Genomic DNA, 17,500 nt, shown 5'->3' with positions numbered 1-17,500 from the left:
TGAGTTTTTGTTATGATTATCTGATCACCAATTCTCACGTACGTTTGGGTCTTTGTGATTAAAATCTAATCAGTAATCAAGGAACTGGATTTGGGAGCAAATATATATCATTGATACTGGTTGATCACAGCCTTGGTAAACTCATCGCCTGAGACTGATCAGAAAATTACGTCAAAATACAAGGCAAGGCGGAGGAAGAGGAGAAGGGAGAAGAAGAAGACATACACTCAATAGAATTCTATACTTTGGGGTTTGAATCAGTGAAAAAGTCTCTCTCTCTCTCTCTCTCTCTCTCTCTCTCTCTCTCTCTCTCTCTCTCTGTCTGTATCTACCCTAACTAAAAGAAAAACCAATCGTGAGTTGTATTTAATCGTTTAACCAAAGAGTTAATTTGTTTCCTTGAGTACTACTAACGACAATTCACCAGGTGGTACACAAACCTAAAAATGGCGTCAAAATATAAAGTCCTAGTGTCAGGTGAGAAGCTAATAAATTCTATGAGCAAACGCAATTACTCACACACCCCTAACACCGACGAGTTTCCCCGGGTTATTTTTGACCCCATGTCTATTTATTACATTTTTCTGAGACAAATTATAGAGGGGGAGACAACTTATATCAAAGCTAATGTTATTAGTTTTTATATGTTAATGGTAGTTGAATAAAACTATCTATGTACATGCTCATTTTTAATACGTTTTTTTTTCCAATTTTGTGTAAAGTAGCAAAAATTTCTAGGATTTAGTGAGTTAATAAAATACTGGTTGATCCCACGCATGAGCAATGATGCATGTACTCACGTTTCACTGAAGCCTTCTTGCTCTTCATCTCCTCCCATTCTTGCATTTTCTTATTGAAGTCATCACTCATGCTTCGTCCTGGTGGGGAAATAAACACATTGATGAATGGAAATGACGTCATTGTACTTTTGGATATTTGATCTTGAACATTTATATAGCGCAATTTCCACATACGTCCCTAGATAACATGCATCTAATAGGCCTAGTGGTGTAACAGCCGCTTTCTGATCGGAATGTCCAAGGTTTCACTCTCAGCGGCGCACAGTTGAATCCTTGGAAAACAGATTAAAGCGTATTAAAATATGAAAAATCATACAGGTTGGCAAGCCTGAATAAGCTACGAAATCACCAAAAACCTCAGACTCAAATCCAAAACATTTTTTTTGGTCATATTAGAGGATGGTTTTCAGGAAGGGGTTTGAGCCAAAAACGTTTCGTGTTTGGTATTTTGTATTTTTTTGAAGCTGTTATGATATTCATTGTGATTATTTCTCTTTACAGTCCACATCTTCTAGCAGCCGAGTATCACTTTGGCCTGACCGTTACGATTTTGATATTTTCTCTGTTTTTTCTATATTGTTGTTGAAGATGTTATAGGCTACTCATTTGTGCATATTACTTTTTCACAGTCTTTTTAAAGCCCAGGTTTCAGAGTTTTTGACAAGATGAGGGTCATTTTAATCGATGTATATGTGAAAGACAACTTATTATTGGCTAAATATAAATGTATACGTTTATTTATAATTTCACATATTAGGGAGACAGTATAGGTTTGGCTACGTTAAAGATCTGAAGTCAGGCAGATTTCTTTGGGATGTTTTGTTTTTCTTGTATTTTTCTATCTCGTTTTGTCTGACACTATTTCATAACTACTATAACTTGAGCTTTTTTATATAGTGCAATATCCACTAAACGTGCTCAAAACGTTTTACAAAGGGTTCCTGACCAACAGCAACACGTAACATGTAGAACTAGACATGACGATTAGTTAAAAAATCGAGCATTTATATAGCGCATAGTCTATATCCACGGAAGGTGCTCAAAGTGCTTTACAAAGAGTTCTTGACCAAAAGAAACAATTAACATGTACAACGAGACATGAAGATTACTAGGCGATATTACATTTTTTCCGACAAAGACAACACTGTTAACGACCAGGAACCCTTTTTATACCTGAGTACGATGAGAGACTGTGAGTGAATAGCCTTTCCCAAGGACTCAACTTTGCGCCGAGCGATGCTCGAACCCAGGTCCTTCCGATCCAAAAGCGAATGTCATATGACTAGACCACATAGCCGCACACTTGTTCAGATCTTTAATTTTTCGAGCACGACATAATTAGAAATAATTATGAATCGAATATGGGGTTTCAATATGGTATAAGAGAATGTTTCACCAAGTGATGCCTTTGTGACATATTATTTTAACTGAACGCTGCAATGGAAAGCAGAAGTCATGACTTCACACGTTTCTTTCTTCCGATTCAAAACTCATCGGAAGTGTGTAACCAGGCCTCCAGGCAATGCATAAACAATGAATATGTTACATATTTGACCACAAGGTGTCATAATAACAATTTTAGTACGGATGTAAAGGCAGATTCTCGGGATTAGGACGAGAATGGATGATCTTTATTGACGACCAGCATTTATTTCAGCTTAGATAATAAGATGCCATCCATCTGAATGTCGAAGATCAGTTGCACTCCAGGCCTCTGGAGGATTGGCTTCCATTTCCATGGAAATTTGAACCCGGTTTTTATTTTACATCACACTTTTGTTTCCTATCGATAAATACGTTTAATCAAAATACTCATCAGCCCCGCCAGCTAGATGAATCAAAAACTATGTGTAACATTAAATGTATATAGTCTAAAAGAATTACATCACTCATCCAGCGCTCTAAAAAAAAAAAACAATAACAAAGAGCCAAATGGGGTAAATGTCATTTATTCTATTGATGCCATGTGTTTAAGTCGTATACTCACCAGTTCTAGCGGCCAGATCAATAGCACAACCGCATAAATCAATGAGTAACCTTAACAGACTATAGTCCGGTTGCGAGAATTTAGAGAGAACTAATCACCCAATTGGTTATCTAAAACGAATAACGGAGAGCTGATTGACGTCATTTTCATTAGTTCTTTATCAAGCTAATTTTACGCAACGTTATGAGAGGCATCCAGGGTTTTTGTCAAAGAAATTGAACGCGACTGGCATATTAGGGGAGATAACTCATTATATTGTTCAATTTGCATATAATAAACAGGGTTATTTCCCTTGGAAGACCAAGCTCGCTCCATTACGTTTCCATTCCCCGTCGTTGATCATTCAAGACCTTCCTTCAACCCTTCTCCTTACCAACTATAGTTGACTATAGAAGGAAGTTGACGTCACTCAGGTCTTTGTTGTTGTTGTTTTTTTGCCAACCATATTGCTCATGTAGATTTCATTTTGCTGAACAATATTATGTATAACATGTACTTTTCTGTTTGAGTAAGAAAATCTATTTTCGTGCTGGGTGGGTGTGACGTTTCGTGGAGAATTCTAAAAACGGCTGATACGGGTAGATTTAATGTTACCCAGAGCTACAGTTACGAATGTTATACTTTCTGATTAATATAAAGGATGTTATATAATACAATATAGCACACAGCTTGTTGCTACCCAGGGATACAGTTACGAATGTTATATAAATCCAAGTTCTATCATTTAAACCACTCCAATGTAATACCGTTTAAGTGGACTGGCCACAATGAATTTCTTTGGTTATTTACTATGATGAACAAGTTCATCCTAACATCCCAGTTTCTCGTCCAGGCTACCCCACATAACAACGTGTTGTGACTGTAGGTGGGCTATGTTATCTATTGGTATGGCACTCGCCTTTGGACCGGATGGTCCTTGGTTCGAGTCCCGATCTAAGCGGCACATAATTGAGTCGTGGAAAAAGGCTCTTTCCCACATTATCTCAACGTACTCGGGTGTAAAACAATTTCCTGGCCGTTAACATCGTCTGTGTCGGGGGAAATTGTAATATTGCCTAACAGGCGTGCTGTCTCGTCCTACATGTTAAGTGTTGCTGTTGGCTTGGGACCACTTGTGAAGTGCTTTGAGCACATGTGGTGGACATTGCACTTTATTTATAAATGTTCACGTATTTTAAAGACAACAATGACAAATACGAACCTAAGAGTGCGGCCATATCCACGGGAGACGTGCTGGTTGTTGTCGCTGACATAGATTTGGACAACGTCTGTGTTTCATGATGCTGTGGTTGTTGTTGTTGTTGGTGGTGGTGATCACCGATCTTGCTAGAGGTCTGGGACTGCCTGATCACCATTGGGGAACTCCTCGGCGTCGACTGACCTAGAAGTCCCTCGGCAAAGAGTTCATGATGCCAACTTTCGTCTAAGAGAGCTTCCATATCAACTTCCGAGGTCTCCTCAGGTTCTGTCAACATCCCAGACTTATCTTTCCTTGGTTTTCGTTTAATACTTCCTTTACGGGTGTGGATAATGTCCTTGACCCTGCCCCAGGCAGTCCTGTGAAGTTTTTTAGCTGATTCTTTGATGTCCCAGGATGTTTTGGGCAGATCCAAATCTGCGCTTTTGCAGCTGGAGGATTTGTGAAGGAATCGCATTGGTTCTGTCTTAGAGGCAAGTTCTAACAAGCTCTCGTCGTCATCCTCTTCATCTTCGTCGTCATCGTTAGTGCTCAGGGCAGGGCTAGATTTCCGACGAGGAAGACCTATTGTTAGACTCTCTCGTGCCGGAGATTTCCTAGTTGTTGATAAAGGAGGTTTTAATCTGGTGACTGCGGTAGTGGTGGTTGTTGAAGAGGATGATGATGTTGCCCCTGATGCTGATGTTTGCATGGAGCTGTCGGGTTTCTGGCCCAGGTACATGGTGGTTACTTCTATAACGGAACTGACGTCACTGCTTGCTGACGTGGCACTCTCCTTACTGGCTTCATATTCCTCCCACCAATCCGAAGGTCCCATCCAGATGTCTGACGTCAGATCCTCGGTTGTGTCCTGGAAGAGAGGAGAATAGTGACATGAATATTCATAAAGAACTGAACACGTGTGTATGAAGGGTTCCAGACAAAGAAAGAAAGAAAAAGACAAGAAAAATATTTAAAAAACCATCCCAAAAAATCAGTCGACCTAGACTGGGAATCGAACCTAAGACCTATCTGGAATTTAGTAATATATTTCTGTCTTTATTGGTTTTTTTTTTGTTGTCCTTGGCTGAAGAAGGGTTTTGAGCCCGAAACGTTTCGTGTTTGGTATTTCGTTCTATTTTTGAAGCTGTTATATTCATTTTTATTATATTTCGTAAATGTAAATATGTGTACCAGTTTGAACCCATGGTTGTAAATCGATTATCCAATATATGTTAATACGTCTATCTTTAAATCCACACAAATTAAACGCATTCTGATATCTTTACATTCAACCACGTTTACCGCCATTCTGATATCTTTAGATTCAAACACGTTTACCGCACTCTCATATCTTGACATACATACATACGCGTTTACCGTGTCAGTAATTACATAAGATAATATTTGGCTCTCTGAAAAGCTTTGGCGTGCTCTGTGGTTTTTATTTTTTTTTTAAAGCAAACTATAGGCCAACTGGATTAACTGTTAGGCATGTACCTAAGGTTGCTATGGCCAGACCTGTCTGTGGTTTTGGTAAGCCATGCAGACAAGGCTACAGACGTGAATTACTACATTGGAATCCGGTCTGTATCTAGAACTAAAATTGACCTGTCTCGGGAATGCTATGGACTGAACGGGTCGAGTTGGAGAAGCAGCCTACATTACACGGTCAAGCACGTAAAAAATGAGCTTTTATATAGCGCAATATCCACTGAATGTGCTCAAAGCGCATTACTAGGGGTTACTGACCAACAGTAACATGTAACATAAAGAACGAAACACGACCCTTGTTGAGTGATAGAACAATTGTTTTCCAACAGATAACGCTGTTAACGGCCAGGTACTCAATTTACACCTGAATACGAGGACAGAATGTGAGTAAAGAGCCATTTCCAAGGACTCAACTATGCGCCGAGAGAGGTTCCAACTCGAAAGCGAGTGTCATACCACTAGACCATATAGCCGCACAATGAAAATTCAAACTAGAAAAAAAGTATTTCACATATCGATCGATTCAGATCTGCCGTCCTCTGTAAAAACCCATATTTAAAAATTTGGCCAGAAAACTCCACCTTCAAATAGCGATCGATTTAAATGACCCTCATCTTGGCAAAACTCTCAAACCTGGGACTTCACAATTCAAGAATGGCGAACACGTAACTCACTCGATAGGTGATCAGTGGAATTTCGTGACATGTCTTGTCCGACCTCTATGAGTTGTTTTGCTCAACAGTTGGTCGGGTGTAATGTCTTTGTGACATGCATTACTCCTCGTCCTACCGGAAATGGGAGTAACAATTCGAGGATCCCGCTGTGTTTGTGTTCTTTTTATTTTTTTTACATCAATGTCTTTGTCCAAAAAAAAATGTATAAGCACCTAAAGAGCTGCCTGTTTCGTTGAATATATTATATATGACCGTGATCCACCAGGGAAGAGATAACGTATAAACACCGTGAGTGTGTTTTAACGATGTCAAAGACTAGATAAATGCTATCTATTATTAAATTATTTCAAATAACCCAAAATTATTTACTAAGCTATGTCACTGAATGCAACGTTGTTACGATTATTTTCTCCACGGGAAAGAGAATCAACACACCATTACTGTAAACACTTTAAAGTTTGAGTCATATTTTTTTTTTTTTTTTTTTTTTTTTGCAAACGATGAAAAGAGCAAAGGAATTCGGCATTGTGAGAAAACTGGTTGGTCCATCAATATCGGTATTCAAAATTCGTAATGTCACTTAAAATATAAGCCCGCATGCAAAAAGTCACGGCTCCACATTTCGTAACGTTGGAGCAATTTACAATTTTCCGTGCGCACAGGTAGTTGGAAAGGACTATAATTAATTACCTTCGGGTTAAATACGGAACGGTCAATTTGGACATACGGCCTAATCTAAATATAGAACGGAGAGATGTAAATATAGATGGTGGCGATATGTGTGCGTAATTGTTTGAGTGTATGTGTGTAGGTGTAGGTGTGTGTGTGTGTGTGTGTGTGTGTGTGTGTGTGTTTGTGTGTGTGTGTTATTTGAGTGACCTTTGCGTAGACATGTGTATACGTGTGTGTGAGTGTGAGTGTGTACTTATGTGTGAGAGAGACAGGGGTATAGTAATAGTGTAATATGTGTGTCATGCAGTCTCTAAATAACGTCTGGAATTCGGTGATTGCCAGGCCTGGGTCGTTTCCTCATTTGGAGAGTGGCGAATAACATTATTGGTATTTATGCCACTAGTCCCTATTTAAATCACATATAAACTTATCTAGATAATTCTTTATAAAGAATCTAATTTCAGCAAAATTTAAAGTTTGCAAATCTGACGAAAAAATAATAAATTTGTAAACTTGATATCATGAAATCTACTAAATATTTCCTTAGCCAAGCGCATACTATCTATAGTCTGGATAATCGTAGCCATCGTTAAGTTATAGCCTGACACTGAAACCCAAAAAGACCGGCATTTTGACTTTGACGTCATTATTTGGTTTTTGCACCGCCTAATGAGTTGTCGTTAGTATCGCGTAATGATATAAAGTTTACAGATTTTATTTTTTGACGTCAGATTTTCAAACTTTAAATTTCGCTGAAATTAGATTCTTTATAAAGAATTATCTAGATATGTTTATATATGATTTAAATGGTTATGAACATGTGTTGTATTCAGTGATAACGAAATCACAATCGATTGAGGGGTAGAATCAATGATTTCTTATAGATAGTATGCGCTTGGCTAAGAAGCTCATAACATTGCCATCCGGAAGTATAACGGACCAACACACAAAACTGTGTATATCCATGAACGTTTATAGTCAGGTTAATACAGTTCAGTGAACATTACTCATAAACCCGGATGGCAAAAAACAATAACAAAGACCTGAGTGACGTCATTTTCGAACTATCTATACTCCTGCGTTTGTCCCAACACTCTGTCACAAGTCTGGAAATTCAAAAAGCAAGAGTATATGAATCTATTATTATTATTCTCTGCGTATAGGATTCAATAGTCTGCTGTCACGTTCGCCCAGCAACCAGCAGTTTGGTTCTAAATAAAGAAAATCGGTACTTTTTATTCTTCATACTGGCAAGAACTTTTTCACATGTCATGTGATCAAAATGTATAAAAGTCAAAACGTGATCAGATTTATAATGTTTTTCTCATCTGGATGCACTTTTATGCTCGTCGGAGCAGTATTTCATAAGGGCGGTGATGGAAATAATAGCGTCCGCCACTGTTCCGATAGTTTAGAACCAGATGCTATGCGTCCTTATGAGGGAAGTGACGTCACGACTGTTGAATACTTTTGAACTTGTTTTAATTCAGACTTGGGAAGCCGTTCTCGATGTTCAAATATATTAATTACAAATACGGTATACAAACATTTCAAAAATATCACCTCAGAACCATAGGGTTTCTCCCGGTTTTCATCGCGTGAAACAGACAAGAGCAATTATTAATTTACATTCCTATGGATAGGACGCTGGCTATCCAAATGTACTTTCCGTCAGATCAAAGAAACATATTTACTCATCCATTGATGTTAACAGTAGATTTTTGACCAATTGAACAATGAATTTGGGGCACACCTTCACAACCGCATTGTTGGGTGCTTATAAACAAGAACGAGAACGAAATCTACCTCTCTCTGATCATTGTTTATACCGCCAGATGGGTGACTTGTTATGACACGATTTTTCTCCATCATACTTTTAACGTTTACATTTTCACATAGTTTTCGAGAAGTCCCAGGTTTGAGAGTTTTTGCCTAGATGAGGGTAATCTAAATCGATCGATATTTGAACGACGAGTTTTATGGCCAAATGTTTAAATATGGGTTTTTCCAGAGTACGGCAGAGCTGGTGTTTATCCTGTGCTCGGTTCTAATCATTTTGATTATGGTTGGTGTTGGCAAGGGAGCATTCAAGGGACGTGATTATGCCAGTTCTTGTAAAACTGTTTTATCGCCCAATCCGTTTCTCCCAACACAACAGCTTTTTAATATCAATTTGATATAAATAATTAATTTAATCCATGAATTAATATAATTATTAAATTATCAAAATAAAAATAAATAACAAACAATCAAGATAATAATAATAATAATAATAATAATAATAATAATAATAATAATAATAATAACAATCATAATAATATAACAATAATAATAATAATAATAATAATAATTATTATTATTATAATAATAATAATAATAATAATAATAATAATAATAATAATAATAATAATAATAATAATAATAATAAAAATAATAATAATAATAATAATAATAATAATAATAATAATAATAACAATAATAATAATAATAATAATAATAATAATAATAATAATAATAAATAATATACAATATATAATAATAATAATAATAATAATAATAATAATAATAATAATAATAATAATAATAATAATAATAATAATAATAATATAATAATAATAACAATATAATAATATAAAATAATAATAATAATAATAATAATAATAATAATAATAATAAAATAATAATAATAATAATAACAATATAATAATAAATATAATAATAATAATAATAATAATAATAATAATAATAATAATAATAATAATAATAATAATAATGATAATAAAAGAGGTGAGAAAGGAGGAGACCAACGACATTATTTTTAAGACGTCTAGATTCCAAACTCATAGATTGTCTTGTCTTGTCATAAAGTTGCAACTCCGTGCTTCAAAGATAATCAAGACTGTATGTATGGTGAGGACAAATGGAATTGCCTATGCTTTCATTTTGATTTTATCGATTTCTCTGTCCAAATCAATTTGGTCATTAAGTTTTGAAATGTTTTTGGGCAGAAATATCCATATTCACTGGTATAGATAGTTCGAAGAAGACGTCACTCAGGTCTTTATTATTATTTTTGCCATCCGTGTTTGTGAGTAATTCTCACTAAACTGTATTAATCTGAGTTTAAAAGCTCATGGTTACACAAGTTTTGTGTGTTGGTCCGTTGTACTTCCGGATGGCAATGTTGTGAGCTTCTTAGCCAAGCGCATACTATCTTTAGAAACTCACAACATTGTAATCCGGAAATATAACAGACAACACACAGACCATAGTTTAACATTGAATATTTATAGATAGTTCGAAGTTGACGTCACTCAGGTTTTGTTTTTGTTTTTCGCCATCCGCGTTTATGAGTAATTCTTACTAAACTGCATACATGACTATGTACGATCATGGTTACACAAAGTTTTGTGTATTGGTCCGTTAAAGTTCCGGATGGCAGTGTTGTGAGCTCCTTAGACAAGCGCATACTATCTATAGTCTGGATAATCGCAGCCATCGTTAAGTTATAGCCTGACACTGAAACCGTGACCTTCGTAAAGTTATGGCCTGGCACTGACCAAAAAGTGACGTCAAAATGCTAGTCTTTTGCCAAAAAAGAAAATAAATTGTGAGTTGTATGCAATAGTTCAGCCAATGAAATGACTTATTTCCATGAGCTCTACTAACGACAACTCACTAGGCGGTGCAAAAACAAAAACAACAAATAATGACGTCAAACTGCCAGTCCTTTTGGATTTCAGTGTCAGGCGATAGATAGTTCGAAGATGACGTCACTCAGGTCTTTGTTATTGTTTTTTGCCATCCGCGTTTATGAGTAATGCTCACTGAACTGTATTAATCTGACTTAATTAAACGGACTAACACACAAATCTCTGTGTAACCATGAACTTTTATAGTCTGGTTAATACAGTTTAGTGAGAACTACACATAAACATGGATAGTAAAAAACAATAAGAAAGACTTGAGTGATGCCAACTTCAATAGATAGAATGAAGTTGACGTCACTCTGGTCTTCTTTATTTTATTTATTTATTTATTTTTTTTTTGCAATCCGTGTTTATGAGTAATCCTCATTAAACTGTATTAACCATACTATAACCGTTCAAGTTTAGACATAGTGTTGTGCGTTGGTCCGTTATATTTCCGGATGGCAATGTTGTCATAATATTGCCATCCGGAAGTATAACGGACTGTGTGTAATCATGAATTTTTTATAGTCTGGTTAATACAGTTTAGTGAGAATTACTCATAAACGCCGATGGCAAAAAAAACAATAACAAAGACCTGAGTGACGTCATCTTTGAACTATCTATAGATAGTATGCGCTTGGCTATGAAGCTCATACCATTGCCATCCGGAAGTATAACGGACCAACACACAGAACTGTGTGTATCCATAACGTTTATAGTCGGGTGAATACAGCTCAGTGAGCATTACTCAAAAACGCGGATGGCAAAAAACAATAAAAAAGACCCGAGTGGCATCATCTTCGAACTATCTATAGATACTGTGCGCTTAGCGAAGAAATTCACAACATTGCCATCTGGAAGTATAACACACAAAACCATGTGTAACCTTAAACTTGTTTAGTCTGGTTAACACAGCTAAGTGAGGATTACACATAAACATGGATAGCAAAAAACAATAACAAAGACTTGAGTGACGTCAACTTCGTTTTATCAATAAGGAAAAATCCCACGGAGGCAATATTTGAAAGAGCTTGCTGATATTTACAAGTGAGCAAAACTCAAAGTTCACACACAAGATAGACAGCGATGTGCAACAACACGATACCGGCCAGCTATGAATGGGCTTATAGATAGTATGCAGTTGGCTAAGAAGCTCACAACATTGCCATCCGGATGTATAATGGACCAACACACAAAACTCTGTGTAATGATTAACTTTTATCGTCTGGTTAATACAGTTTAATGAGAATTACTCATAAACGTGGATGGCAAAAAGGAATAACAAAGACCTGAATTACGTCAACTTCATACTATCTATAAATGGGACAGCGTGGCTCAGCGGTATGATCTTTGCTTCGTACCAGGAAGGCACCGAGTTCGACTATCCGTCGCGCTGTGTGGCCAAGAGCAAGTCACTTTGTCTTAGCTCACTTTGTGGCGCTGCACTGCGGCTGACGTCTGGGTTATTCCAGTCTTCCTTTGGAATAGATCCTAAAGAAACATTTCTAGTTAGGGATGAATAAAGTGTATTTTATTATTTTATTTTTTAAGATAAATAGTATCGAACGGTCACTCTGAAACTTGAGACTTACAGAAAGTCTTCAAATACGTCCAAGATATAAGAATTGATGACAAAATGAGGGACATTTTAATCGATCCATAGTTAATTTGAAGGACGTGATTGTTCTCTGGACAACATTTTCAAAAAAAAAGTGTTATTTCATAGTACGGTACAATAAGGACGTTCGCCATGTGGAAATGTTTGCATCTGACATTGGAGGTAACGATGACGTCTGTGGTGTCTGGAGTCAGACTGTTGGAAACGATTAGACCTTGTTGTCATGTCGTGTAAACTAGTCTGAGATCCATTCATCACGTGGGTGTGGGTAAATTACAGGGAATTCCCTATGATCATTTTGATGCTATGCGTTTAGCCAAAAAATCTCATAACATCCGCCAGCCGGATATAGATAGAATGCGCTCGGCCAAGGAGTTCACAACATTGCCATCCGGAAGTATAACGGACCAACACACACACTCTGTGTAACCATGAACTTTTATAGTCTGGTTAATACAGTTTAGTGAGAACAACTCACAAACGCGGATGGCAAAAACAATAACAAAGGCCTGAGTGACGTCATCTGCATACTATCTATAGCGTACGTACCAACACAAAAACCTGTGTTGTGTAACCTCGAGCATGTATAGATAGTATGCGCTTGGCTAAGAAGCTCACAACATTGCCATCCGGAAGTATAAAGGACCAACACACAAAACTGTGCATGTGTGTATCCTTGAACGTTTATAGTCAGGTTAATACAGTTCAGTGAGCATTACTCATAAATGCGGATGGCAAAAAACAATAACAAAGACCTGTGACGTCATCTTCGAACTATCTATAGATAGAACGAAGATGACGTCACTCAAGCCTTTGTTATTATATTTTGCCATCCGCGTTTGTGAGTGATTCTCACTAAACTGTATTAACCAGACTATAAACGTTCATGGATACACACAGTTTTATGTGTTGGTGCGTTATACTTCCGGATGGCAATGTTGTGAGCTTCTTGGCCAAGCGCATACTATCTATAGTCTGACTGATAGAATTTAGTGAGAATTACTCATAAAAATGGCTGGCCAAAAACAAAAACAATGAGCCGAGTGACGGCAATTTTGTTCCTTCTATTACTATCAGTATTGACGTGCCAATTATTTTTCTGCCGACTTTCTGGGTTTTAAGCGATGTATATATGTGTTACTATGTTTGTTATTGGCTGAATAATTGTTTTGAGTTCGAAACGTTATGTGTTTAGTATTTTGTCCTTTTTTTGAAACTATTTTATTCATTTTTGTTTAGCACATTTTACAGTCGGTAGCAGCTTCTCGCAGCAGCTGAGTGTGACTTAGATCTGTATGTGTAACTCTATCAGTCTGTTTCATTAGGTTAAAATCGAAACCTAGATAACCACGCCTCTGGGACAGTCGTCATAATATAAACATTGTTAGTTAGTGGTAAACACAGCGAAATACACAGGTTTTATTATCGATGTTAAGTGTCTAAACAAAATACCCACTGTTCTACCGCTTGATCATTTGATCCAACACAGAAAACTATGTGTAATCTTATAGATAGAACAAAGATGACGTCATTCAGGTCTTTGTTATTGTTTTTTGCCATCCACTTTTATGAGTGCTTCTCACTAAACTGTATTAACTAGACTATAAAAGTTCATGGGTACACATAGTTTTGTGTCTTGGTCCATTATATGTCCGGATGGCAATGTTGTGAGCTTCTTAGCCAAGCGCATACTATCTATACGCTTCTCATATGATCGAGGGAATCGTGTGATAACTAGTCACCCATTTGGCGGTATAAAAAACAATAACAATGATCAGAGAGGGGCCGAATCCATTCATGTCATCATTTATTATCAACCAACTATGTTTGTTCGAGCAAGTGTGAAAAGTGTGTCACAAATTCCGTGCTTTTGAGTGGTCAAAAATCTACTGGGTAATTTCCGTATCATTTCACTTTTCTGGGTTGATGTGCATCCTTGCTTTTATAACAATTGTTTTATGCTTGATTTTACTTGTTTATTTCCTTCCTCACTATCTAATGCATCGGCATTGGACAGATTACAAAAGCGTGGTGTTCAAATAAGCTCCCACATCACTGAAAATATAGCACAGGTCTGTATGCAGAATAGTGTGTTTAGAGCCCATAATTATTAATATTAACGTTTATTCTTAAGAGCATATTATCTACTAACACAGACTTTTATTGTGCGATCAATTTAATGGGGTTTTACAGACCAAATTGTAGGAGCGTACGATCAAACTGATGGGGACGTACGGCCGAAACACCGGAGTCGTGCGACCAAAGCACTGGGACCGCACGACTAAAACACCTTGATTTTACCACCAAAACACCTCGTCGAATGAATATGAAAAAGTGAAGGACTAAAGACAAGACTTACCATGACTTGGTAACCAGAATACGTGGGCTGGGAGACTTGTGAATCAAATTCCCTTTGAATTCCATAGGCCGGGATGGAGTCAGACCTACGATATGTCCGGTGATCCGTGGACCGTTTTTCCTGAGTTGCACCGCCGGATGAATAACGGTGTAAATGTGAGCTTTTCCCGAATTCACGGAGGGATTTGATTGTCGTGTTAAGATCCTCGTACAATTTTTGACCTGTCAATACTTTTTTCACACGAGCCCATTTCGAAGATTTTCCTTTTTGTTTTGAGCTCGGTTTCCCAACGATTTTGTACCTAGTGGTCGGTTTGTCATCACTGGATACGTCTGTAACTTCTGTACTATCGATGAGGTCAATTTCAATTGACCCCGTGGAAAAACTTCGTTTATGTAAAGTTTTCTTCGTTGTTTGTTTTGGTCGTTGATCTGACGAGGATTCCAACGATTCGAGATAGTCGAAATCCTCAGCGCTCGAAAGTCTTGGCCTTGCGTCGCCACGATCTCCCGGAAGGGTACGAGAGGTCCCGATGGCTTGCAAAGATTTAATTTGTTGCTTTTGGGGATGTTCAGAATGATGTTGCTGATGATGCTGCTTCTGCTGTTTGCACCAAGTAGATCCGAACCTCGAAGAAGAAGGCAGACTTGCTACTTTTGCTATCGCTCCAATTCCACCTTCTCCTCCTCCTCCTCCTTCGTTGTTGAGATCTTTCTTGGCCTGCAGAAGACTTTTCGTACTCTCCAAATAGTCGCAGCGTTTACGTAGCCTTGAATTCTCATCCTTGAGCGAGGTCAGTTGCTGCATCAACCGGACAAGGTTGTCCAGATGCTCAAGGCCGAGTTTCTGTTGGACGTTTGGGCTAGGGGAACGCTGCTTCCTAGGAGGATTCTTAGGCAGAGACAGAAAACGTTCCTGAAGGTTCTTCTCCTGCTCCAGGAAAAATTCCATGATATGCGCCACATCCCGTTTTGGCGGCGGAGACAGGGAGAATTGGACGCTGAGTTTACCTTCAGAATTGCTCTTGTCTCTGTTTGGTTGATCTCCGGGTAGAAGTTGTTCTCTGGTCGAAAAGTTACTGGTTGTTGTTGCTTTAGAAAAACACGGTGAAAAGAGATTTTGTTAAGAAAGCACATAATTTGATATATAACAAATATTGTGGTTTTAAATATATATAAAATGTTTGTAATTCTGGAGAAGATTAGAGATTTGAGAAGAGGGAATCTTTTTGTTTGTTACAAAGAAAAAAAAGCGTGAGTTCAAAGCGCTTTCCAATGAAGTCCAAGCCAACAAACAAAACTAACGATGTAGAACAATACATGCCGTCTTTTAGACGCTAATACATTATTTTGATTTTTTAAAAAAAAAACACAAACAAAGCTGTAATGATGTTATCGATCAGATACTCATTCTACAACTGCATATAGTGAGAAGTTATGAGTCATGAGAATAATGGCATTCCCATCAATATCTAGATACCGGTATAGAATCCTATTTCTGCCGTGTCCCAGAAAAGGCACATATTTTCAATAATGGCCCCACAAAGGTCCTTCATCTATCAAAAGATTAAAAGGATTTTCTCATCTTGATAAAAACTACCAACCCTTGGGAATTCCTTGAAGATATCAGTGAAGTCCCAGGTTTGACAATAGTTGGTAAAGAGAGGTTTTAATCATGTTAAGTTAATTTAATTTTAATCGATTATATCTATTATACGGGTTTCTATTCGAAAATTAAAAGACTTTTTTTTTCAGATTCAGTCAGAATTGATTCCCTACTTTTTCCAGGGTTACACTATTACATAATTTGGTTGAGATAGAGATAATGCTGTTACTGGCCAGGTACTCATTCTACACCTGAGTGCAGCGAGAGAATATAAGCATAGAGCTGTATTTAGGACTCAACGTTGCGCAGCCCAGAGCGGAACTCGAACCAGTGACCAGCTGGTCACAATGCGAGTGTTATTATATCACAAGTCCGCACAGCCGCACGAGATTAGATGGAGTATGTGGGAATATCCCTACAGCTTACCAGATCTTTGTCGTACACTGTGAGGTTCACTCCAAGAGGACGCTGACCATTCACTGATAGGCTGTGGTGACACAGATGCAGCCTTGACCTTTGCCCCGCCATGTTGAATGTCAGGGACAATCAAGGTCAGTCGATCCTCGTCTAATGGATGCTTTCTTCCCACAATGTTATCTGTTGATTCTTTCTTATCTTTTTCTTCTTTCTCTTTGTCCTTGGCCCCGAGAGAACTTCTGTTGATGCTCGCTCTTGAAGGTGACGGGGATTTCGGTGGTTTTGTTGACGTAGATAAGGACGATGAAGATGATGATGGAGATGGTGTGGATACATTTTCTGGGGTTTTCAGCAATGATGGCGATGATGGTACTGATTTTGAAGATGTTGTCAGTAATTCCTTACTAGTGCTACTACTACTTAACCGTTGTTGTTCTAATGCTGTTTGCTTGCTATCTCCGGAACATTCTTTTACAACCGTTGCACCTCTTGGTACCTGTGATGCAACGCTAACTGTCTCGGCGAGCTTAACAGTTGAAGTTGTGGATGGCGGTTTTGATGCTCTACAGCTTTCTGTTGTTACTATGTCTCCTGTCCTTTTTTCTGTTATGCTTTGCTGTTTCAAAATGTCTGACGTTTGTGTTGATGATTGTTCAGAACTCGATGACGTAACAGCGGTAACCGGAAATGAATGTGTAGTTGTCGTTGATACCGCTGTGGTTGGTTGCTGCCTTTGATGTGTTTGTTGCTGTTGCTGTTGTTGTTTTTTGTCTGAGGGGTTGATCATCCTTACACATCGGTCTTGCAGTGTAACTGTATTCACCGACGATCGAATGTGTAGTCTTGGCGATTCGATGTGTAGGATGCGGTCTCTAGCTACAGTCTGAACTGGTCTCTGTTCCATCGACTGTCATCACATAGTGATGCTGTCTAGAGTGGATCCTGTGGACAGGGAAGGAGTTTAGAATAAGCAAAATCTTGGCAAATATAATCTATTCTCCTACT

The 17,500-nt window shown here is 37.7% G+C and overlaps 1 protein-coding gene across 2 annotated transcripts in view; it reads right to left on the bottom strand.

The window, feature by feature from the left end:
- Window positions 1-17,441, bottom strand: part of LOC144973374 (uncharacterized) — a 100,100-nt gene extending 82,659 nt beyond the window's left edge. The window contains exons 1-4 of one of the 2 annotated variants that reach the window (XM_078915717.1): window positions 16,505-17,441; window positions 14,474-15,564; window positions 3,989-4,835; window positions 801-878 (exon numbers count right to left, since the gene is read on the bottom strand). In XM_078915717.1, the coding sequence (XP_078771843.1) occupies window positions 801-878; window positions 3,989-4,835; window positions 14,474-15,564; window positions 16,505-17,399 (2,911 nt within the window). In that variant the 5' untranslated portion in view covers window positions 17,400-17,441. The remainder of the gene's footprint in view (window positions 1-800; window positions 879-3,988; window positions 4,836-14,473; window positions 15,565-16,504) is intronic. The other variant, XM_078915718.1, reaches the window with a different exon arrangement.
- Between the last annotated feature and the right edge of the window lie 59 nt (window positions 17,442-17,500).

The sequence above is a fragment of the Berghia stephanieae genome, chromosome 5 (assembly GCF_034508935.2).
Source record: "Berghia stephanieae isolate SIO BIC M18660-M18661 chromosome 5, UCSD_Bste_1.3, whole genome shotgun sequence".
Classification (NCBI taxonomy): domain Eukaryota; kingdom Metazoa; phylum Mollusca; class Gastropoda; order Nudibranchia; family Aeolidiidae; genus Berghia; species Berghia stephanieae.
Note: the sequence above shows the minus strand (reverse complement) of the source record. Positions and strands in the feature narration are given on the sequence as shown.